This window comes from Lepus europaeus, chromosome 9, assembly GCF_033115175.1.
Source record: "Lepus europaeus isolate LE1 chromosome 9, mLepTim1.pri, whole genome shotgun sequence".
NCBI lineage: Eukaryota > Metazoa > Chordata > Mammalia > Lagomorpha > Leporidae > Lepus > Lepus europaeus.
The window spans coordinates 37431192-37455240 of record NC_084835.1 but is presented as its reverse complement, the minus strand read 5'-3'; the positions used below and the strand labels follow the sequence as shown (position 1 = coordinate 37455240).

The 24049-nt window shown below is 40.0% G+C and overlaps 1 protein-coding gene across 1 annotated transcript in view; it reads right to left on the bottom strand.

The window, feature by feature from the left end:
• Positions 1-2320: 2320 nt before the first annotated feature.
• The window catches only part of SYNPR (synaptoporin), a 370735-nt gene continuing 349006 nt past the window's right edge, over positions 2321-24049 (bottom strand). Inside the window, exons 5-6 of the mRNA XM_062200193.1 lie at positions 10738-10929; positions 2321-2578 (exon numbers count right to left, since the gene is read on the bottom strand). Of these exons, the coding sequence (XP_062056177.1) occupies positions 2321-2578; positions 10738-10929 (450 nt within the window). The remainder of the gene's footprint in view (positions 2579-10737; positions 10930-24049) is intronic.

Genomic DNA, 24049 nt, shown 5'->3' with positions numbered 1-24049 from the left:
AATCAGTGAAATCTCCATTGGATTACAGCCACTTTCTGTTGTAAGTCTGTGGCAGGCTGGATGCAATGTCTTTCCATACATCACAGACCTGTGTATTTTGGAACTGCTAAGTCTGGTGAAAATCACTGCTGATTTTAAGGATTTCTCTAGTTCAAGGGCTCATGATAGTTTGTGAAGCAGAGGTCATGTTCTCCTGGACAGCCACTGCACCAGCAAATGAGCAGGGGAGGGAGCCAGAAAGGGGGAGCTCATGTCAGTTCTCCTCTCGCATTGCTATCCCTCTGCCTCACAGCTACTAGGAGTTAAGGTTTATTTCTTCATCCTCAGGTTACCCATCCCTCCTTCTCCTCTTCCTCCTCCTCAATTCTCAGTCCTGAAATCCTTTGAACATGCTGTTCTTATTTCTCTCTGCTTAAAAAAATCCTTTAATGCTTTCCATTAGTTTCTTTAGCATAAAGGCAGAATTTCAGGTCATGATGTCCAAGCAAGTTTTAATCGTGCACCTATCCATCATCATCTCATCTCTTTCAAAACCACCTTGCTTATTATATTCAGGCAACTCTGCATATCCAACTCTTGCAGGCTCTCCTTCACCTGGGACATCGTCCTCTCCCACATGTTCTGTTAAACTCTCTGCCGTCCTCAGGTCTGAAGCTCTTGATATATATGGCCTCATTGTGCTTGTGCTATTTTATCCCTGGTGACTTGATTAGCACTGAGTGTGCAGGAGGTCTTTGAGTGGTGGAATGAATGAATGAACAGCAGTAGGTTCACCGAACAAAGACTGGGGAAGAGATTAGAATCACTGTAAATTTCACCTTTTTTCTTTTCCTGGTTAAAGCCTACCAGGTTCTGTCATTGTAATTCATCATCATCCAGTCAGTATTGTATGCAATAACTTTATTAAGGTCAAATAGATATCACAATACAGGCCTATCCAACAGGATATAGAAACTGTTTACACATATCATCTAAGACACGAGATTGCTTTGTGCTAAAATGCTTCCGACATCACAGATCACACAAAGAGTTTACACATCAGTAACGACTTGGATCTGGAAATACAGATGCTCTGTTTTCCCTCCTATTGGGCCTTTGTGTTTCAATTGAGTTAAAACAAAGAGCTGAAGATTGGCATTTTCTTGATAATGAATACATTCTTGGGAATATTCTATGAGAATCCTCTTAGGGATACGGAGTGGCACAAGGAAGCCACTTCTAATTTATAGGCTACATTCCAATCAGAATTAGTAAGCTGAGCTGTGACTTGAGAATTTCCAATAATTAGATTTAGAAACATGTTAGCTTTAGAAATAAATAGGATTTAAACACTTAGCTGGTAGTGTAGGTTTTACAGAATAACTTTTATAGGTTGATGCTTCCTCATAGCAATGTCTTGACCACAGTATCTGTATCTGCATCTCCATTATTCTACATAAACACAAACAATTACTGGGTCTTAAATTTTATGGTCCACAGAATAAAAGTCACAAAACACCATAGAAAGTTAAAAGAATGTAAATATTTAGTTAAGTAAATAGGATAGATACTGGGCAATTACTATATATATATATATTTTCACTGTATATCTACTAATGGGACAATATCCCTCAAACCTTAGTTACAATGCATTCAGAAACTTGGTAAAGCCAGAGAGACAACTTGTAAAGTATATAAAGTAGTGAATCTGTTTACTTTAAACATTCATTTAACAAATTCAGGGTGCAGACTGGAAAATTTTAATAAATACAGTTGAAATGTTCATTGTGTGAGAAAACGCTTATTCATGCATTAAATCATTTAAGCACTGATCAAGTAAAAAACGCAGAGTAATTGTCTGAAACAAATATTTAGAGATGCACAATCCTACAAGGTCTAAAACTAAAAAGTAATGCATGCATGTTGTGATACACCAAATTGTCTTTTAGGAATCCTTAAAACATCTTTTGCATCAAAATGCATAGGAAAACTCAGTGCTATTTAATTTACTTTATGCATATTACATACTAGAGACTTGAAGCTACAAAATGCTCTTACTATCTCTACACACATACAAAATGACATAAAAGTATCTGTGTATATAACAAGGTATTCTCTCCAATTAGCTGTCTACGATTAATAATATATTTCCTTATGTAGTCTCACCTCTAAGTACCATTTATCACGACCCAGGCCTTTCCGCTTTAATGAGGACCACAGATCTCTGATTTACATTCAACATTCTCTGCATTAATAATTGATCGAAACTCATAAAAAATTCTTCTGCCACTAAAATGGAAAGTGGTGAGGCTATCTCCAGAAGAATACAAATGTTGCTCTTTTAAATCTGATTAGTAAAGGAAGTAGGACCACTAGGCTGCTGGCCAAACTCCTCTGAGGATGGCTCCAACCTGGCCTGCTGGCTATACCCACCACTTGACCCATAGCTATCTTGGTTGTAACCACCCTGACTGTAGCTGCTGGAGTGTTTCTCCATGGGGTCAGAAAGATACCGCTGTCCAGAGGAATGCCAGCCAGTCTCCTTGAAAACAAACCATATGTTTCCAGCCCAGAGGATGAAGTTCAAGAATCCAAAGACCTGAAAGAGAATCAAAGCAAATGAGTTGACTGACTAGACAGTGACCCAAGGGAAAGAATCTCCATTCCAGAAAAATCCTCCATCATCTGAAGGCCACTTATCACTTTAGTGTTGAGTCCAGTTCAAATGTTTCATTTGGAACCACTCTCTCATTCACAACATATGGCTTTGATTGAATGCATGTAGCTGGTCAGACACTCCATGGAAGACGTTATATATCAATTCACTGAGTTTAAGAGTCAGGATTAGAGGAAGGTGCTATTATTATACCCATAGTAAAGGTATGGAAACTGAGGTGCAACAAGGAAAATAATCTGGTTCCAGGTCACAAGAATTGGTAGATCTGGAATTCAAACTCTTTTGACTCCACAGTTGGGGTTCTTACCAAAGCCATGCTTACCTTCCCAAGTAAGACATCGCTCAGAGTGTGTAAGAATATTTTCAGGTAGTACAGGGCTAAATATTTTCATTTTAATGTGATACATTTATTTATAATGTTAACTTATCTTTATGGCTAGTAGACTTCTGTCTATTGTAATTACATGAATAAAGTAAGTTAATTTAAATAAAAACATTAAGATTCGTTCAAGTAGTATACAGATAAGCACATACATGATAACACTCCTGGGCCTTTAAAAATGTTCATGGAAATGCATATTATAAAAAATTTAGGCATGGCTGGTGCCGCGGCTCACTAGGCTAATCCTCCGCCTGTGGTGCCGGTACTCCGGGTTCTAGTCCTGGTCGGGGCGCCGGTTCTGTCCCGGTTGCTCTTCTTCCAGTCCAGCGCTCTGCTGTGGGCTGGGAAGGCAGTGGAGGATGGCCCAAGTGCTTGGGCCCCTGCACCCGCATGGGAGACCAGGAGAAGCACCTGGCTCCTGGCTTCGGATCGGCACAGCACGCCCGCCGTAGCAGCCATTTGGGGGGTGAACCAACGGAAGGAAGACCTTTCTCTCTCTCTCTCTCTCTCTCTCTCTCTCTCTCTCTCTCACTGTCTAATTCTGCCTGTCAAAAAAAAAAAAAAGGCATAGATTTCAGAGGAATTTTTTTTGCACCAAAATCAACTCTTTTAATCCAATTTTCCATGGATTTTTAAAACTGCCCTTGTACATGGAACTCGAGTCTCTGAAAGTTGTACTTTCTCGCCTCTCACTTTATTTTTTTTAACTTTTATTTGACAAATATAAATATCCAAAGTACAGCTTATGAATTACAGTGGCTTTCTCCCCCCATAACTTCCCTCCCACCAGCAACCCTCCCATCTCCCGCTCCCTCTCCCATTCCATTCACATCGATTCATTTTCAATTCTCTTTATATACAGAAGATCAATTTAGTATATATTAAGTAAAGATTTCAACAGTTTGCACCCACACAGCAACACAAAGTGTAAAGTACTGTTTGAGTACTAGTTATAGCATTAATTCACATTGTACAACACATTAAGGACAGAGATCCTACATGAGGAGTAAGTGCACAGTGACTCCTGTTGTTGACTTCTCACTTTAAAAAGTGAACTGTGAAACTGACTATGGGAGGAGTGTAGATCCCAAGAGGTATAAAACGTTTTTTTTTCAAGGAAAGGCGTGGGATTTGCCCATCGAAATTCCTCTTACTCTGCAGACGGTATCAGTGATTGAGAGGACAGAGCTTTCCCAGGGCCTTGAGTTTGCTGGAAGAAGAATTGTTGGCCATGCAAATGGTCCAAACAGAGGCCCTCATGACGTGGCTTGTCCTGTAGCTTTGATCAAGGCTGAGGGTTGGCTTGGGAATTAGCCACAGGCTGTCATCTGTTTTAACAGCCCTCAATTTATTGCCATTACTTTTAATTGACACATAATAATTGTACATACATGTTTAGGACGCACAGAGTGTTATTTTGATACATGTAAAAAATGTGCACTGATCAAGCACATCCATCATCTGAAACATTTATCATCTCTTTGTGTTGGGAACATTCTAAGTTCTTTTTTTAGTTTTCACACCTTTAATAAGTCATTGTTAACTAAGTCCCCTAATGGGCTATAGAACATTAGAATTTTTTCCTCCTATCTAACCATATTTTTTACCCAACTGCCAACCTCTCTCTATGCCCCTTTACTCATTCCCTTACCAGTCTGTGTAATGACTATTCTACTTTATACTTCTATGATACCAACTTGCTAAGCCTCTCTCTATGAATAAGAACATGTCCTATTTATTTTTTTGGGGTGTGCCTGGCCTATTTCCCTTAACATAACGTCCTCCAGTTCCATCTCTGTTGCTGCAAATGACAGAATTTCAGACACAGAAAGATAAATATCACATAATCTCTCTCATATGTCAAGTTTAAAAAGTCAACCTAAACTTGGAAAGAGGATTACTAGAGGCTGGGAAGGGTGGAGGGAGGGAGGATGGAGGAACGTTGGCTGTCAGGCCCCAAAACACAGGTAAAATAGATTTTAGTGTCCAACAGCAGAGTGGAGTGCTTATAGTCTGTGATAATATATGATACACTGTATATGGCAATGGAAGAGAGGAGCTGGGAAGCTCCAAACCTAAAGAAAAGGAGAAATGGAAATGTGAATTACTGGATTTGATCAGTTTATGCTGTATACAAGTGTTGAAATATTGCACGGTACCTCTTAAGAATGTATAAGCACTATGTTAAAAAATCTAAAAATTAAAAAACTACCGAATTTTATTCTTTTCATGAACAAATAATCCACTGTGTGTATGTACACATCTATATCTATCTATCTATATATATATATCACATTTCTCTATCCATTTATCTCTGCATGTACACTGAGGTTGAGTTCATATTTCAGCTATTGTGAATAGTGTGACAATGAATGAGGGTGTGCAAATATCTCTTCAACATCCTGATTTTTCTTTCCTACAGATATATACCCAGTAGTGAGATCGATGGATCATATAGCAGTTTTGGAAATCTCCATACCATTCTGCATAATGACTATACTAATACACATTGTCACCATAGATGAGTAAGAATTTACCTTTATCTGCATCCTCACCAGCATTTGTTATTTTTCCTTTTTTTTTTTTTTCTTTTTGACAGGCAGAGTTAGACAGTGAGAGAGAGAGAGAGAGAGAGAGAGAGAGCAAGGTCTTCCTTCCATTGGTTCACCCTCCAAATGGTAGCTATGGCTGGCGTGTTGTGCCGATCTGAAGCCAGGAGCCAGGTGCTTCCTCCTGGTCTCCCATGTGGGTGCAGGGCCCAAGGACTTGGGCCATCCTCCACTGCCTTCCCGAGCCACAGCACAGAGCTGGACTGGAAGAGGAGCAACCGGGTCTAGAACTGGCGCCCCAACTGGGACTAGAACCCGGAGTGCTGGCACTGCAGGTGGAGGATTAGCCCAGCGAGCTGCGGCGCCGGCCTATTTTTCTTATTTTTTAAAATAATATCCATTCTAACTGAACAGCCCCCTACTGGAGACAGATAACAGCGTGATAACAAAGAATATTTAATACCTCTCCAGCATGACACAGAGCATTCAAAATAGACTTGGACAGTCCTCATAGTTCCATAGCAGGTGTTGGGAAGTTCCTTGCTGAGTCAAAATTAATCCCTTAGTTTTTGGATGGTGGGGTGGTCTGGAGAGTGCTGTTTTGGGAGTGGGGAGTGCTTCTTGTGCAGTCAAGATGTGGGACTTTGATCAGGGGCCATCTACCAAAGTATATCGATATTTTAGCAGTAGGTGGATTATAGCATACTAGGTGTCTTTGAGTTTTGGAATAATTTCCATGGGCTTTGGAATTACAGTGGCTGAGGCACTGTACTCTTTCTCTATGACCCTGTACAAAGGATTTAATCTCGATACTTCAGTTTTGTTTCTCTGTTTATAAAAAGAAGACAGTAATTGCTTAGGGGATAGCGGGACAATTCAAGAGATCATGTGTAAAGTAGCTAAACAGTGCTAGACAAAGGAAAAACATATTGAATGTGAACTGATCCTCTAAATCCATTTCTAAAAAATGTTTGTGAGTTGCATTTCATTGACTATTTTTGCTGCAGTGTTAACTGAAGTGGAGCCGTGATAGGGCAGATTGTCAAGAGATGACAATGGCCAGAACAGAGTCACTATGCCTTGCTGACCTAACGGAATACTGGTTTATCTGAATACTGGTTTATCTAGACTTCCTGTCCTTCTTCTCTTCCTTCTTTTCTATTCCCTTCCTCTTTCCTTTAATATTAACTGAGAGCCTATTTTGGCCTATTTTGTGCCATTCCATAGGCTGCTTGCAGAGAGTGATGGAAAACATAAAATTTAACAGTTGTTTGACCAAAACTAACAAGCTAATCACAGACCAAAATGTAACTTAGATACAGAACCTTTGAACCATTTGTGTAGTAACTAGGATATTTTCCATTAAAGGGGAGATGCTAAATAAATTGTGCCTTTATCAGTATTTATCAAGATATAACTGGGAAAATTAGCAAGGAGTCTTTTCACATAGGAGGGGATGACTCTATCTGGACTATAATTTTGCCAGATTATTATCTTTTGAGCTCCTCATTTTCCCTTATGATACTTGATTTTAAAAATGATAGCCTCAAGAGGAACCTAGACATTGGGTAAATGCAACTGAAAAATAGAAACACAAATAAAGCATTTCAGTGGGCACATCTAAGGAACAATGATTTCTTACTCCATGGTCAGCATAGAGATATCAATCAGAGCGCTCTTGGCTGCAATATTTTAAGGGCACATGGGCCCTTGACTTTCCGTGCCATTTTGTTGCAAAGAAAGTCAAGGTAAGGATTTTGATTGAACTCAGATGTGAGGACAATAGAAAGAAAGATGGAAAGAAACCATACATACCAGGAGAAGGAATGGGTAGCTGAAATCTACATTAGCCAAAGAGATGTGTCTAGATGGCCTGTTGTGAAGCCAGAGAAGCAGCCAAATAAATTATATGCAAAAATAGTTATGTCAGTGAACCATCAAGACAAAGATTGAGAGGCTTAGAGCATCCTCTCCTCCCCACGCCGCTCTGGGATCTAACACTGTATGACATTTCAGAAAATGAGTACATTTCACTCGCAGGTTCCAGTTGATACATAATGAGCTTTGGTCCTGTGGTGGGCACCATGACAAGGGGTTTTCACGGCTTATTTCACTGAATCCTTTCAACAGTCTTGAGGTCTGTTCTATAATTACCCTCATTTTACAGGGGGATTAAACTAAAGTTTAGAGAGCTTAATTAATTTGTTTAAGGACAGCCAATCATAGATTTGAGTAGCGAAGACAAACCTTGGTCCAGGTAAGGAGGAAACTGTGCCCTTATTTGAGCAGCAAGAGCATTAGGCGAGTTTGCCTGTGGCTCAAGCATGGCTGTAACTACTCAGGAACTCTTAAGTCCCTGAAATTCAGCTGCCCATGTTTGCAGAAACTGGCTAGCTCACCTACATTTTATTTTATTGTGAGCTCTCAGAAGCCAAAGTACTTTGAAGAAAGTACATTTGTTACCAGTGGTAGAAAATGAGATCAATACTTCCAGGCCCATTTACTTGTAGAGAACATCTATTGTGGATGTGTCTGGCTCCTTCTCCAAAACTTTGCCCAAAAAGGTGGGTTCTTTGGATGAATGCTTTGACTACATGATTCCTCAAGCTTTTCAGCCATAACTGATAAGACCAAGGTAGACACTTGGCCTAAGGTGGGTCAATGAGTTTCTGTCTTCAAGAAATTTGGAATTGGACCTTAGCTATTTTAGTTAATTACAACATGTTTCTTTAAAAACTTATAATATTATAAACTGTAGAGAAGCTATCTTCTGTATTTACAGAAAAAGAGATAAAATTGTATCTGAAAAGGGAATATTTTAACAAATGAAGAGACAGATAAGCAGAAACAGTAAAGAAGGATGGAGGGTGAGAACAGTCCAATTTTTTGATGGATGTCCAGTTCCTGGCCCTGGGTTCTGCCCTGGGAAGACACATTTCAAACATTTCTTTCCAATTATTTCTGTTTGCATAAGCTGGCTTAATGAGTTGAAACCAAACAAGTTGTCACGAAAAAGAAAAAGTTGTGTTTTGGCTGATTAATAAGCTTTCCCCTGATCTCCTTTGCAGAGCCAAGTTGCAATCCAATGTCTTGAGCTCTCTCCCAGATCTCTGCCTCTAGAGCAGAGTAATACCAGGTTAGGTAAAACTTGCTTCCCAATAGGGATGACTTGAAGAGCTGTATGCTACCTCACACCTAGAACCCTGGATCTGCTCTAGATTCTGATTTTTTTAGAGCCTGTTTCTTCAGGTTACATCAAGTTGATGAGCTCCCTGATAGCTTCCCAAAGAACTTTTCACCCTGACGAGGTCAGAGTCAGTTTCTGTGACTTGCAATCCAAATACAGGGCATACAGATATTGGTACTAGAAGGGTGCAAAGAACAGATTTCACCAATACCGGATTGTTTTACTTTGACCAGCTGGAAAGGAGTTTCCTGTCACAAGGAACTAAAAGGCTCCTCAGGGACATAGATACATCCCTACAAGCCACCGGATCTGTCCTTTCACACACAACATATGATTTGATTTTAATATGACTCTCTTTTTGGTTTTACAAGCACATCATGTTGTTTTTTCACTAATAATTCCTATTTTATTTTATTTTTGACAGGCAGAGTGGACAGTGAGAGAGAGAGAGAGAGAAAGCTCTTCCTTTTACCGTTGGTTCACCCTCCAATGGCCGCCGTGGTAGGCGCGCTGCGGCCGGCGCACCGCGCCGATCCGATGGCAGGAGCCAGGTGCTTCTCCTGGCCTCCCATGGGGTGCAGGACTTGGGCCATCCTCCACTGCACTCCCTGGCCTCAGCAGAGAGCTTGCCTGGAAGAGGGGCAACCGGGACAGGATCGGTGCCCCGACCGGGACTAGAACCCGGTGTGCCGGCGCCGCAAGGCGGAGGATTAGCCTAGTGAGCCGCGGCGCCGGCCATAATTCCTATTTTAATCTAAAGTTTATTAGAGATATCAGAAGTGGAATTGAAGGGAACATACAGGGTCTAATTATTTATTAGGAGATGATTGGACTAAGAGATACATCAAGTAATTTGATCTTCATCCCTTTATGCTTTGAGATCAGAATGACAACAGCTTCTATTAAACACTGTCCAGAAACAAATGACAGAATAATAACTATATTTGTTAATGCATACCTTGAACTATTCATATACATATATGGCCAATAGTTAATAAAATTATCGAGACCCTAGTATATAGTTTATTTCCATGGTTACCATCTCACCAAGGCAGGATTCAGTCAAGTCATCAGGACCAGAGTAGAAACCTTTTCCCCTTTCTTAACTGTCTTCCCAGATTGAATTTGAGAAAGCTGTGCAAACACAGGCTAACCTTGAAGAAAAGATAATTCTTTTTTAGGGTTTACTTAAGAATGCTGCTGCTTCAACAAACATGGTTGAGCCTTGTATCTGTTGATGACTGCTGCTTTTCCCGGCCACTACAGCTTATGTCTTTGTGAGAGAGAGCTTCTCTTTTTGGAATAACACAAGTTTTAACACTTATAAGTTAAGAATCCAATTTAGTGTCCCTGGTGTCAGCTTGTCTCTCTTCCTGTTAGAGCTAAATACTTGATAATAATATTTGACTTTGTTCAACTACTATAATGCCGATCTTCTAAAATCATCAAGTAATTAAACTGGGAGCACAGAGAAGACAAAAATACATTACCATAACCATTAGAAGTACTTTTTAATACCATGTACTGTATTTCTTTTTGTAGCCTACTAGGTCTGTGTTTTTTCTTTAATCAGTAAGGTGTGATCTACATGTGGTTTCATGTTTCTTCCCAGGAATAGACTTCTATTGCCATCACACAGTCCTTTCAACTTCTCTGACAGGTTTCAGGATTAAAGCTCAGATTTTATATTTGCTTCTGGCTGGAAATTTTGACTTGACTGTTATCTAAACAGCAGCTGCTAATACCTGCTGTGTACTCATTAAGAACTCTGCAATTGGTGGCATTCAAGTCTACAGCTTCTCACAATCAAAAATTTAAAAGCCAAAGCATCACATTGCACCTGAGGTGAAAGATCACCTCTTTAAGTGGTCTAGTTTTGGAGGCAGAAATTTCCGAGATACTAGTCTTACTCCTTTGACACACAGATATTTGGGAAGGAAAGCACACGTGCAAGCCTACTCACCACGGAAGTGTTCAGGCTGGACATGACAGGGCTGTGGACAGCCATGCATTTGTTGGATGGCTGTTTGCAAGCTGACATCAGTAACAAGACTTCCTTGGGGTCTGTTGCAACTTTGACATCAGATAGTCCTTTCGCCCAAGCAGATGAACCCACCAACCACAGGAAGGAAAAGACTACGGTGACGATGAAGTCCTACAGAAACAGAAAGAACAAACAGCAAAGGGAAACATGAGTTCTAAAATCAGATGGTTAAGTTTATGTACTTATTTGGCCTTTTGGAAACTCAGAATATTCTGTAACATTGGAATAGAGGAAACATGATGAAAAACAAAGAACAGAAGGTTTATGATACTTGTATATAAATAATTGTAGTATTTATTCAATGCTTATTATGTCCCAGGAGTAATGCTAAGGACATGATAACCATAATCTAATTTTCTCATAGCATCCTGTCAGGGAGTTTTTACCATCACCCTATTTGTAGATTACAAACTCAGAAAACAGTTGAACAACATGTCTAGAACATGAAATATAGGCAGGGAATGTATTGGGATCCAATACTGAGTCCAACCACTTAACTAAAATGCTGTCATGATCTCAAATATTTAGAGAGACTTACCAGTTGTAAACACTTCTGGATGTCACTACTTACTCATTTATTCACTTTTTAATTCAGCAAACCTACATGTTATTTATTGCAATGCCTGGAGCTGTGTTTAAAAAGTGGGAGACAATAATAGCTATGTGTTCTAAGTGCTTACCATGGATGAGAAGATTTTTGTAAAATTTTCCTTATTATAATCCTTTTATGTAGTTATATATAACATTCATTCTAAAGATAGAGAAACTGAGGCTCAGCTAAATAAGGTAACACATAGAAAGTGGTGGAGCCAGAGTTGAAGTCTGATGTGTTTGGCATCAAAGCCACCTGTTGTGTGTGCAGGAGAAACAAGTTTCTTGGCCCACATCATTTGATATTTCTGTATGTAAAGCAATGACCATTTCAGAGACCCAGCATCTGTGTACTTACAGAGGGGGCTAATTCCATAGCTTCCTGTTGATTCCAAGAGGTGGCTAGTGGAAGTCACTTTCTAAGGGGTAAGCAGAGTATGTTCTCACAGACTAGGACAATTTTCCAGATCACCTGTATTTACATTCAGCTACTGGACACATGTTGTGTGCTGCTTCACGATGGTGTGGAAAGAAACCATGAAGTCTGATGCATCGATAGAAATGGGCTGCTCCTTTATTTTAAATCAGTGCCTCAAGTAGAAAGCATGGAGTGTGTTTGTTTCTCGCTCAAGAGCATGATGACCGGGACTTGTCCAGGTTACCCTGTCCTCATGATATCATTGAAGTACTTGGCATTAGACTCTCATGATCTATAGGCAGAGAGCTTTTAGCTGTCACGCTGCTGTTGTGCCCTGTGTTGGTTAGGTTTGACCTTCCTGGCGAGTGCTCTGGAGGCTCTACTTGCAGAAGAAGCTGAATTGTCTGAATGATTGGTCTCTTTTCATCTAGTGGTGGTCATGGATTATGTAACTCACTGGTTACATCGTGTTGGCTCTGTACCATTGAGGACCAGTTCGTGACTAAATCCTAGTTTTTATGACATTGGCATTTTTATTAATTAATTTATTTGCATGCTTTTCATAAATACAAATTTAGAAACATAGTGATTCTTCCCCTTCTACCCACTCTCCCACCCACACTCCTACCCCCTCTTCCTCTTTGCTCTCCTGTTCCCAGTCCTGTTTTTCACTTAACTTTATACAAAGATGAACTCTATTCTAGGTAAAGAGTTTGGCATTGGCAGTTTAACCTTATTTCTTACTTTGCTATATATGCCCAATCCTTCTTTTCCCTTGGCCTTCCCTCTTCATTTTTTAAAAATTAGAATTGTTTTTATGCTTCATTGTTAATTAATCCATCTTGGGTTTTACATATCCTTGTATGTCATCTTCACTGTTTTCTGAAATGAGCTAGAGGTATAAACAAAACAAGTAAAAAAGCAATTATCTATAGTTGTTTCAATATTATTAAGCATCAGAATAAAGAAACTCAAGTGTTAGGTTTGAAATAGAAATTGGAAGACTAGTTATAAATAGTGAAGCCAGACTGACTCTGAAATCACTGCTTTCTGTTTATGTTCAATCTGGTACCTTATTTCATTTATTTATCCATGCATTCATTCAAACTTTAATTTGTGATTAATGTGCCAGATATTAAGCAAGGCGTTAGAGGAATAAATATAAAATACAGATTCTTGCCTCTTATTAATTTAAAAAATTTAACTGGAAAAATTTTTATTTATTTATGGGGTATTGTGTTATGTTTCAATCCATGTATATATTGTAAAATATTTAATCAGTGTAAATATATCTTCCATATCCTCTTTTGTCATGTATCATTTCTTGTAACTCTATTCTTCCAGTTTACATATTTGATAGGGTTCATAGTTACTATATAATTTAAACTATAAAACAGTGACTGTCATTATTTATAGTCATCATAGTTAGAAAGAGTCTTAAAAAGCCATCCAGATGAGAAATAAGAATAAAATCTTGTGAAGATCATTCAGTTGAAAATTGAAAAAATTATGTCTGCACTCTTAAATTTAATGTTGAAATACTAACAGTACATAAGATTTACTGACCACTTACTATGCACTAAGTGTTATTCCAAGTTCACACGTGTTAACTCATTTGATCTTGACAACAGCACTGTGGAACATGCTAATCCTGTTTCTATTTTAAAACTGAGGAAACTAAGGCAGAAAGAGGTTAAATACAGTGTGCAATGCCATGAGTTAGGAAGTGAAGGAGCCAAGATTCTAAGTCTGGCCATCTGCCACCAAGGCTATGTGCTTGACTCTTATGTACTGCTTCTGCTGTCTGGTTCCTGTTTAAAACAAACTAAAAATGTTTTTTTTTTAATGCTGGAGTTGAGATCATCATAATTTTCTGTAAATTAACATCATGATTAAATTCACGGATCTATACCCTTGTATTAAATATGGTGTTTTTGGAAGCTGATATCTTTTCATATTTCATAGTATCTTCTTAAAAAGAGGGATCAATATATTGTAGTAAGTTATCTTTTACCTGAGTTAAAAGCTCAGACTTTGTGATCATAGAGACCTGGGTTCGAGTCCTCAATTTGACGTGTACTAACCATGTGGCTTGAGGCAATTTGCTAGATGCCTTAAAGCCTCAGTTTACCTCTCAATAAACTAAGATAGTATCTGTCCCATGAGATACCATAATAAAATGCTTTCTAGTGTGCTGAATATGAGTGTTCCTTATATATAAACTTTAATGTCTCCGATAAAAGAAACTATAAAAGCCATAACAGTAATATAAATAGTACGATGCTATGGAGAACTTGCATGCTTATAAATCTTCCTCAAGTGACTTATTTCTATGCAACAGAGAAGGAGACTATGAACAGGTTGTATGAATGGCACCACTGAAAAATAATTGAAAAAGTTGGCAATTAGCTCTATGTCTGGCATCAGAGAAATTCACATGCAGCCATGAAAAAGAACACTGTGGAACACTACTGACATTCATTTACTTCCAACACAGTGGGCAGAGTAAGACACAAGTCTGAGTCTGTACCTATACTTTTTTACTCAGAAACTACCAGTGACTCCAACCTTCCAGAACATAAAGTCCCATAGAGGTTCACAGGGGTTCATAATCCGGCTGCTCTTCCTGCCTCTCGGACTTCAGTTCCTGCCTTAATCCATCCCCCTGTCACATAGGCCTCCTGTAGATACTGATCAAACCCATGAAGAACACTTCCACAGACATCATTAACCTTACAACTTAGGGACTTCCAGTTTTACTTAGGAGGAAACTGAAGCCCACGCAGGTTAAATATTTTACTTATAATTAACATCTGGCTTGACTACTGCAGCATGTTGTAAGCCTCCTGATAATTTGGAGGGCAAGATGCTTTTTGGTGTATTTTCCCTAGATAGCTTCTCTGGTGTTCTCTAAATTTCCGTTCATATGCTAATACCTAACCAATTTCCATTTTTACTGACTTCTATATTATTTAATGTTTCATTTAAAGCAAATTATGCTTTTTATATAAGCAAATTTATATTAGAAATTATACATTTACTGTCAATGTTAAACCAATACTTCCCATTGATAGAAGAAATGCTGCAAACATAAATGCTATATAAGTAAAAAAAAAAATAACTGGAGATGTTTGCCCATGGTTTTGGAGTATATGATGTTTGTTAGACTGGGAGATTAATGAGTGCTGTTAATGAAGTACTTTGCTGCCTTAATCAGAAGACTGGAAGTTAAATTGGCTATGGAATAGCCTTTTCCTTGCTGTTATTTAATGCCACATTAAAGGTCTGACCAAGAGCATCTTCTGTATTAGGAGAGGTGAACGCTGAAACTTCGGAGGTGACTTCATTGTGATGATGCTAGCAAGGATTCCCTTGTTCACAAATTTTACTTCTTGTCTTTATAACAGAGGTAGTAAGTGCACAGGGAAGATAAATGGTAATCATGGGACGTACATTAACCCCTTGAAGGCAGCTTCTGCTGGTGTTGCTTGTATTACTTTTTTAGGATGGAGAAGTTGCTGTTTGGAAGGTGCTTCAGTGCTTCCTAAAAGCTCTCCAGATTGTGATTTGGGCGCTCCCTACAAAACCCTAAGCAGTCAGAGTAGGTGCTATTGGCTTCATATCGCATGAGAAAATTGCAGCCAAGAAAGTTAAGCGATTTATTTGCATATGGCTCATTAAATGGTTTATAAAGGCACTCTGAGCTACTGGTCTCATTCTGAAAGAAGCTTGACATGTGATCTACCTGTGTTTCTGCAACAGGTGTAATATCTGTTCATTGAACTGGGAAACTGCTGCCTTGCCACAGGGAGTAGCCTGGCTCTGTGTTGGCTGAGTGGTTTATTTCCATTTGATTTGGTGGAGGTATTTTGTTGCCCTCACTTCTCATAAGTTACTGTTAGCAAACTCATTTTTAAATGAATGTCCTTCCGTTAGTATAACAAAGTTGCTACTTCTGGATCACATTCAAGAGGGAGTGAGAGTACTTTGTATTTCAGAACCAGGTGAACCTGCCTCTATCTTTCTCTGATATTGAAAACTACAATAAATTATTCCATTTCTATAACTATGAACAAGTATTTCCAATACTGTATTTCAATCTAATGACTGTATTGAGCCTATCTGTTATCTTTGCTATGTTTTCTGTTGTTGATACTTATTTCAAGAGTCTATACCAGAAACTGAACAGTCCAAAGAGCCATTCTTATCTTCAGTGGTAGTGGATTGAATTGTGTAATTTAACTTCCAGAAATCCCAGAATGAAATTATGAGTCAGGAAATATAGAAACAAAATAGTAAGACAGTAGCTCAGAGGAGGGGTTGGCACAGGAAGAGAGAAGAGCTTAGCAGTGGCTAACAGAACAACTCACTGTTCTGTCCAGTTAGGTTTTTTCCCACTATTCCATCTGAAGTACTAATCATACTGATACTATGATGTCATACCAATATCAAGATCACTTGTTAGTTACAATAGATGTGTGAGGGTGAAGATAATTATATCCATTTTACAGAAGAGAAAAGGGGAGGCAAGAAGTTAAGTGATACACCCAAATTGTCACAAGTAGCTGAGACTTGAATTCAGGAAACTGGGCTCCTTAGAGACTGGGTTTTCCTTATGCCCACATTTTCTGAAGTTTGGGTTGCCTGCAGTGGCAGGAATAGAGAAACAGCAATAGAAAACACTGAGCTACACCAAGACAAACACACTCTTCTTTCACATTTTTCTTGTAATCTGAGCAGTAAAGGGGAGACTCATTTAAGGGTCAATCTGTCTAATGCTTATTTAACAAATTCTAATGCCTTCCTTTAACAATGTTTGATTATTTATGTGTGCGTGTATGTGTGTGTGTGTGTGTGTGTGAGAGAGAGAGGGAGAGAGAGAGAGAGAGGAAGACAGAGAGAGAATATGCAAGTAAGCAAATGAGAGCACTCCCATTCAGTAGTTCACTCCCCAGAGGCCCACAGCAGCCAGAGCAGAGCTGGGGCCAAAGCTGGAACCATGAAGTAAATCCAAGAACCCAACTAATCAATCCTCCATCGTTGCCTCCCTTGGTCTCCAGTAGCAGGATGTTGGCATCAGCAGCAGGAACTGGGAACAGAGTCCCTAGACTCTGATGTGAAATGTGTGGATGTGTGCATTTTATCCACTGGACTAAACACTTGTTTTTTGTCTTCCTTTTTGTCAGGAAAAACTGCCCTCAGGCTCAGAGGCTTCCGACAAGCAATGATACCTACCTGGGATATTTCTCATTGATTCACTTCTATGTTTTTCTTCTTATTATGTCAAATAATGCTGGATTTCTCTATTAATGGTATAGGGTTTTATTACAAAGGTGTATTTTGTTTAAGAAAGTGGCTTAAAGAAAATCAATCATTTGTGGTTCAGGTGATAGGAACATGGAGTAAGAATGCCTGAAGTTTGGAAACAGCTGCATGATTCCATTCTAGGATAAGGACACAGAGCCAAACCCAGTCTAACAGAAATCTGCAAGTCACATATGTTGCTTTTAAGTTTTATAGTTGGCACATTAAAAAGAGTCACATGCTGTTAATGCTCCCCCATTGTACAGTTCTTCTCAAATTCACAATTAACAGAGTCACAACTCTATCCATGATCACGTGATAGTGATGTCTCTTCTGCTGCTTTGTTTGGGTCACTGATGCACTTTCCTTTGGTATTTTGCTCTGAGATAGTCCCAGAAGCTTTCCATCAGCTTAGCTTTGCTTTAGCCAACATGCCTCTCACATGCCTCTTTGAACCTGTAAGATCCAATAGGTGAGTTGAGATAGTTGGTCAATTCATTGCCTCAGTGGTCTGGTGGAGGTCTGGAGTGTTGGCAGCCCAAGGAAGGAGATAATCCCAGGGAAAAGGGAGAAAGGCTAACTTACTGCTCTGTTCTCACAATGTGACAGGTACAGAGGGATAAAATATGGAGCCCCTTGTGTGCAGGGCTGGCTAGTATGATGTAATCAGAGGGGAACAGGAACACAGAGGGGAACAGGAAAGGAAGAGGAAGGAGAAGAGAAAGGAGATGAGGAAGGAACAGAGGGGGAGGAGGAGAGGAAGGTCTGAGACAAGAAGGAAGAAGGAGAAGAGAAGGTAGGGGTGGAGAAGAACCAGAGAGGGAGGGGGTAGGAGGAGAGAGTGGAGGAGGAGGCAATGTCTGAAGGAGAGAACGAGGAAGAAAAAATAGAGACAACAGAGTTCCCACCCCCACTAGGCATGTATCATATCCAGAGTTGTGCTGTATGACCTATATGCACCATTTCATCTTCACACCAACTCTGTGATGCAGATATTACTATGATTTTTGTCTTATTAACAAGAAAACAGAAACCCAATTTCTAGAGGTCAGTCGTAAAGTTAGACTAGGTTGGAGTTTTCAGTCCTAGGAGGCCCATTTCCTCTCTTCCTGACATTGAATGTTCTTGGACAAATCCCATTAATCCCCTAGACTTGAGAATCCGTAAAGACAAATCCCAGGTAGAAGTGGCCAGAGCCTGTTGGGGGAGCTCTAGTCTGTTTGAAAAGCCAGTGCCTGACCTTCAAATGCCCGAAGGGAATTCACATGAGGTGAGAGTGGTCAGCTTAGCAAGTTTGTTCATCTTTGATAGGAGAACGACAAGGTCAGAAAGTCCCTCATCATAAGCAGATGGACAGCTCCACGGAGTCGCGGACATAAATCCTTTGATTTTGGAGAGAACTCCTTCCTCTGTTTGTTTGATGACTAGCTTGAAGCTAACGAGCCAAGGCCTGGGGGTACCAGCTAATTTATTGGTGAAGCACTTAAGTGGGAAAGCCAGCCCATGGGCCTCTGCTTCACACCTCACATCAGCTTTTCTTCTTTTTAAAGTATTTATTTGAAAGGCAGAGAGACAGAGACAGAGACAGAGACAGAGAGAGAGATCGAGAGATCTCAAATCCACTGGTTAATTTCCAAATGGCTGCAACAGTGGGGACTAGGCCAATCCAAAGCCAGGAGCCAGGAACTCCATTGGGTCTTCCATATGGGTGGCAGGAACCCAAATGCTTGCACCATTATCTGCTGCCAGCCAGGTGCATTAGCAAGAAGCTTAATTATTGGTGTAGCTGGGAATCAAATGAGATGCTCCAATCCAGGATGCAGACATCCCAAACAACAGTTCTACTGGCTGTGCCACAATGTTCACCCCTCCACATAATTCTTCTAAAACCAAAGAGAAAGAGGCTCCACTTTATCCCTACACAAAGGGTCACTGTGCCTCCTTTAAGCAGGTTTTTTCCTGACCCCAGCCAGACTTCTGTGCAGGCAAGAGTGCCACAAGACCAGCTGCCCAGACACTCCATGTCATTAATGGTCATTGTTCTTATTTTATTATTAATTTATGGGATGAGCAGTTTCTGTGCAGTTTGTTGTGACCTCCTGAAGAAGATAATGAGGGTGGTGGAGTGCTAATGTGATGATGCCGATGGAGCCGCTTACACTCAGAGAACACCTATTCATGCTTCACATATATTCGCTTAGTTATTTTCCCAACAACCCTGTTGGGGTAGGTACTGTTATCAGGCCACTTTACAAGTGGGGTTAAATTACTTACACCTAGTTTGAAAGATACAGTTCCAGGATTTGAAGCTAGGGAATTTGGTTTCAGAATCTGCATGCAGAACTATTTTAAAAGCACTCTACTGCTTTTAGAGGGCTGTGATTTTATTGACTCATAACAAAAATTAAGTATTAATGTTAATATTTATGACTATCATTTATGGAGCAGTTATTAAGATTCAGACACTATGCATTCTATATATTATTCATTTAGTTCCCACAATAATATTCTGAAATGGCTCTTTTTTTAAAAAAAGGTTTATTTTTAAAATTTATTTGAAAGAGTTATAGAGAGAGCAGGGGAGACAGAGATCTTCGATCCACTGGTTCATTCCTTAAATGGCCGCAATGGCCAGTGCTGGGCCAGGCCGAAGCCAGAAGCCAGGAGCTTCTTCTGGGTCTCCCACATGGATTCAGGGTTTCAGTGCTTGGGTCATCTTACACTGCTGTCCCGGGCATATTAGCCAGGAGCCTGATCAGAAATGGAGCAGCCAGGACTCAAACTGGCACCCAGATGGTATGCCCGTGTTGTAAGTGGTGGCTTTCCCTGCTATGCCACAGCACTGGTCCCAAGATGGCTCTTATTGACCCAACTTTATAGATGAGGAAGTCAAGGTTCATAAAGATTAAGTGATTTCCTGTTGATTTCAGAGTTACTAAGTCACTCAAGTTTGGTTGTGGCTAAAGTTTGTTGAGTTCCTAGTAGTGTGTTCCCTACTGGAAGGTAAAATACTTAGCTCCCATCCCAGCTTGAATGGGTGTCCATTATGTGAGTGGTGTGATATTAAGCTGCTTTACCTGTTTGAATCATTTCATTTGATACAAAAACTCTGTTTAGTAGCTCCTGGTTTTTTTAATTTCACCAGTGTGGAATGGGAAGTTCACAGTAATTAATTACAGAGAGGGCCTGGATACCAAACTTGGTTCTGTTTGACTCCAAATCCCATTGACTTGTTCACGGTCCATTGCTGTCTCTGTCCTTTTTCGCAATCATCTAGTCAACTAGTATTGTGTTCCCACTAACTACAAGCTGGTTGCCATTCTACAAATGGTGCAAGGGCAGTAGCATACCAGCTGACGATCTGTTCCGGCTCACAAATGGTGTACGCCTTGTCATTGTCTGGGCTGTTCTGTGCTATAATGGTAAGAAACATAATTGTCACGTTGTCAATCAGGATTCTGCAAAAAAGAGAGGGGCATTGGGTGCTGATATTCTCTCCCAAGGGCTCAGGATTAATCAGTCTTGTTGTTTGATGTGTGAAGGATCTGACTTAGGCTTGAGAATCAATGTAGGATTTAATTTCTTTCCTTTAAGTTAAACTTGTGATTGACATCCTGTGCTTTTTGTTTTCTACACTGTTCCCAGAGAACTTTATCAATTGCTCTGTGATTGTTCAGTTGTAGAACTAAGAGTTCCTAATTCTTAAATTATTTTTGTGTGTGAAAATAAGACTAAAAAAGACCTTTTGCATATCTCCTGTTAGTCAAGTCATAGGCAACTGATTTCATAATCTTGGTACAAGAGGGAAGTATTTCTGGCTCTCTGGCCACTTAGAATAGATGCAAAGTTCTCACTGGATTTCTGCAGTGCTATTGTATATTACAAGGTAAAAACACTCTCGAGGCCGGTGCTGTGGCTCACTAGGCTAATCCTCCGCCTGCGGCACTGGCACCCCAGATTCTAGTCCCGGTCGGAGCGCTGGTTCTATCCCGGTTGCTCCTCTTTCAGTCCAGCTCTCTGCTGTGGCCGGGGAGTGCAGTGGAGGATGGCCCAAGTGCTTGGGCCCTACATCCGCATGGGAATCCAGGAGGAAGCACCTGGCTTCTGGCTTCGGATTGGTGTAGTGCACTGGCCGTAACGGCCATTTGGGGGGTGAACCAACAGAAAGAAGACCTTTCTCTTTCTCTAACTCTGCCTGTCAAAAAAAAAAAAAAAAAAAAAAAAAAAACCCAAAAAACACTCTTGAATACCTGAGATTTGGTTCTCAAGTGTTCCTTCCTAACCTCTTTAATACCAATAGCACAGACCTTTCAAAACAAGTTAATAGTAATGTTAGTAAATTAATACCTATGGAAATAAATTAACGGTACTGGTAGAAGTATTATGATCAATAGATACTATTAAGTCAGGTCTGACCATGGGGTAGGCACTGTGCTAAGTCCTTTACATACTCAATTTCACTTAATATTCACGTAAAATGTGTGAGGTAGGCCTTACTACAGATAGGCTCTGAGCAAAGAAAGTATCATAGTGGTTAATTCTATAGTCCTTGGAATCAGGTAGCCCTTAGTTCAAATTTCAGCTCTTAGTACTCAAAATGTATCTAGCCTCAGTTTCTCAATTTTTTTAAAAAAAGGGTCATAATGATATCCATTTCATAAGGTTTCTGCCAAGAATAAAAGAATTAATGTAGTAAAATGCTTAATATAGTACCTGAAAGTTTACTTTTATAATTTGTCTTGATACAGGAAAATTCCACTACATACAAGTGAAAATACAATGCAGACAAATGTGTTGACATTACATAGTTGGTCTAGGCAGTCAGATGAATCAGATGCATTCATTCATTCATTGAAAAAATAACTATGTAGAACCTACTAGATGGTAGGTGTTGGGAATATAGTAGTTAAGAAGAACAGTCTTTCTGGTGGAGGAGAACAATCTTAAATAATAACAGAAAAAAGTGTAATTGCAAATGGTGGTGATAACTTTAACTTTGCATGAAAAAAATTTGGTGTTCTGAAAACAAAAGAAATCCATGAGTAGCACTGACCTGCTTAGGGATACAGGAGAAGTTAGAAAGATCTAGTTGAATCTAGGGTTTTTTTTTTTTTTTTTTTTTTTTTTTTTTTTTTTTTTTTTTGACAGGCAGAGTGGACAGTGAGAGAGAGACAGAGAGAAAGGTCTTCCTTTAGCCGTTGGTTCACCCTCCAATGGCCGCCGCGGTAGCGCGCTGTGGCCGGCGCACCGCGCTGTTCCGATGGCAGGAGCCAGGTGCTTCTCCTGGTCTCCCATGGGGTGCAGAGCCCAAGCACTTGGGCGATCCTCCACTGCACTCCCTGGCCACAGCAGAGAGCTGGCCTGGAAGAGGGGCAACCGGGACAGGATCGGTGCCCCGACCGGGACTCGAACCCGGTGTGCCGGCGCCACAAGGCGGAGGATTAGCCTGTTGAGCCACGGCGCCGGCCTGAATCTAGGTTTTTAATTTGGCTCTTGCATGACTCTTAAAGCAGACTCATGTTGAATGATAAATATAATATAAAATGGATCTCTGGAAGGTCTATGAATGCCTGGGAGAGCACGTTCAGCTCTTAGGTACTACTGGCTACTTCCATGCCTACGGAGGATACATACTGGTACTGGGTCTGTCAGGACCAAAGGGTATTTCTTGGGTTAGACTGCTAGCGGAGGCAGCTATCAGTGTGAGGAGAAGATTGCTTGCTTCTTAGGAACGTGGGTGGCTTGCACAGATTCTGAGACTATCAGTGTTCTGCACTTGTCCACTTATAAGCCTCCCTCTCTTACAAAGCTAAGCAATTAACAAAGTGCATCCAGAGGGTAAAGAGAACTAGGATGGATCTGTTCACACATCTAAATGTTGGCAGCATATTCTTCCCTTTCTGGCTCCTAGCAGTTTGCAAGTTCAGGGAAGTAACCAGTGTTAAGTGTTTCTAGGAAAGTTGTTAGCCTATAGAGGAAATAGCACCCTTTCCAAAAAATCCTGGTCATTGGTTTGGATGAACCATCATTAAATACAGAAACAAGTAATAAGCCCAAGATCCTAGTCCAGAGATTAGATACCCTAAAAGTAACTGAGAAAACATTATATGTGTAGAATTAGTCAAAGATGAATCTGGAAAATTGGGGATGCTTATTGAATATCACATCAATCCTTCTTAGTTTTAAAATTTTTAACACTGCAAAAAATATTTTTGGGCTGCCATTGGGCAAGGTAGGTGAAAATGTAGAGATTTAGATAATTAACCAGCCGCCTTGTTTACTTGTCACACAACATCTGGACATAAACATAGCTGGAAAACACCAGATGTCAAGCAGCATCTCATGTAGATGAAACATCTGGAGGAAGGCGAGCATGCAGGAGACACAATGAGAAATCACTGGCAGAAGCAGCTGGGACTGAACTGCATCTCCCACAGGTACTTTGGACTACAAAGCTTTCTCATTGTGGGGATAAAACTCTCCCTCCACAATCCAGACACATGCATCTTAGAATTTGGGTATATGTATGTATATCACACACATACCTGCAAACAACAGCAGACAGTAGAGACAGGTGATAAAGATATTTGAAAAGTTATTTCTGAACTTGCTTAAATTTTTAAGTTGCTCCATCACTAACTTATATGTGGAAACAGCCTTGCTGTATGGGAAATTATTTCAAGTAAGCCAGACCGAGGAATTTTGACTCAGAAAATGCAGGCGGGCCTCCCATGGGTCACCTTCTAAACCAATCAGCTCCTTTCTGAACTCTGCTGTATGTTCTTTGGCCATCATCTTCCTGAAACCAGGAGGGAAAATGCATGTCTTCCTCCCCCAGAATTACATAATATTAGAGTGGGAAGGAACTGCTGAGAGAAACTCAGGCTGTCAAATACTCCTTTGAAAACATAATCCTAT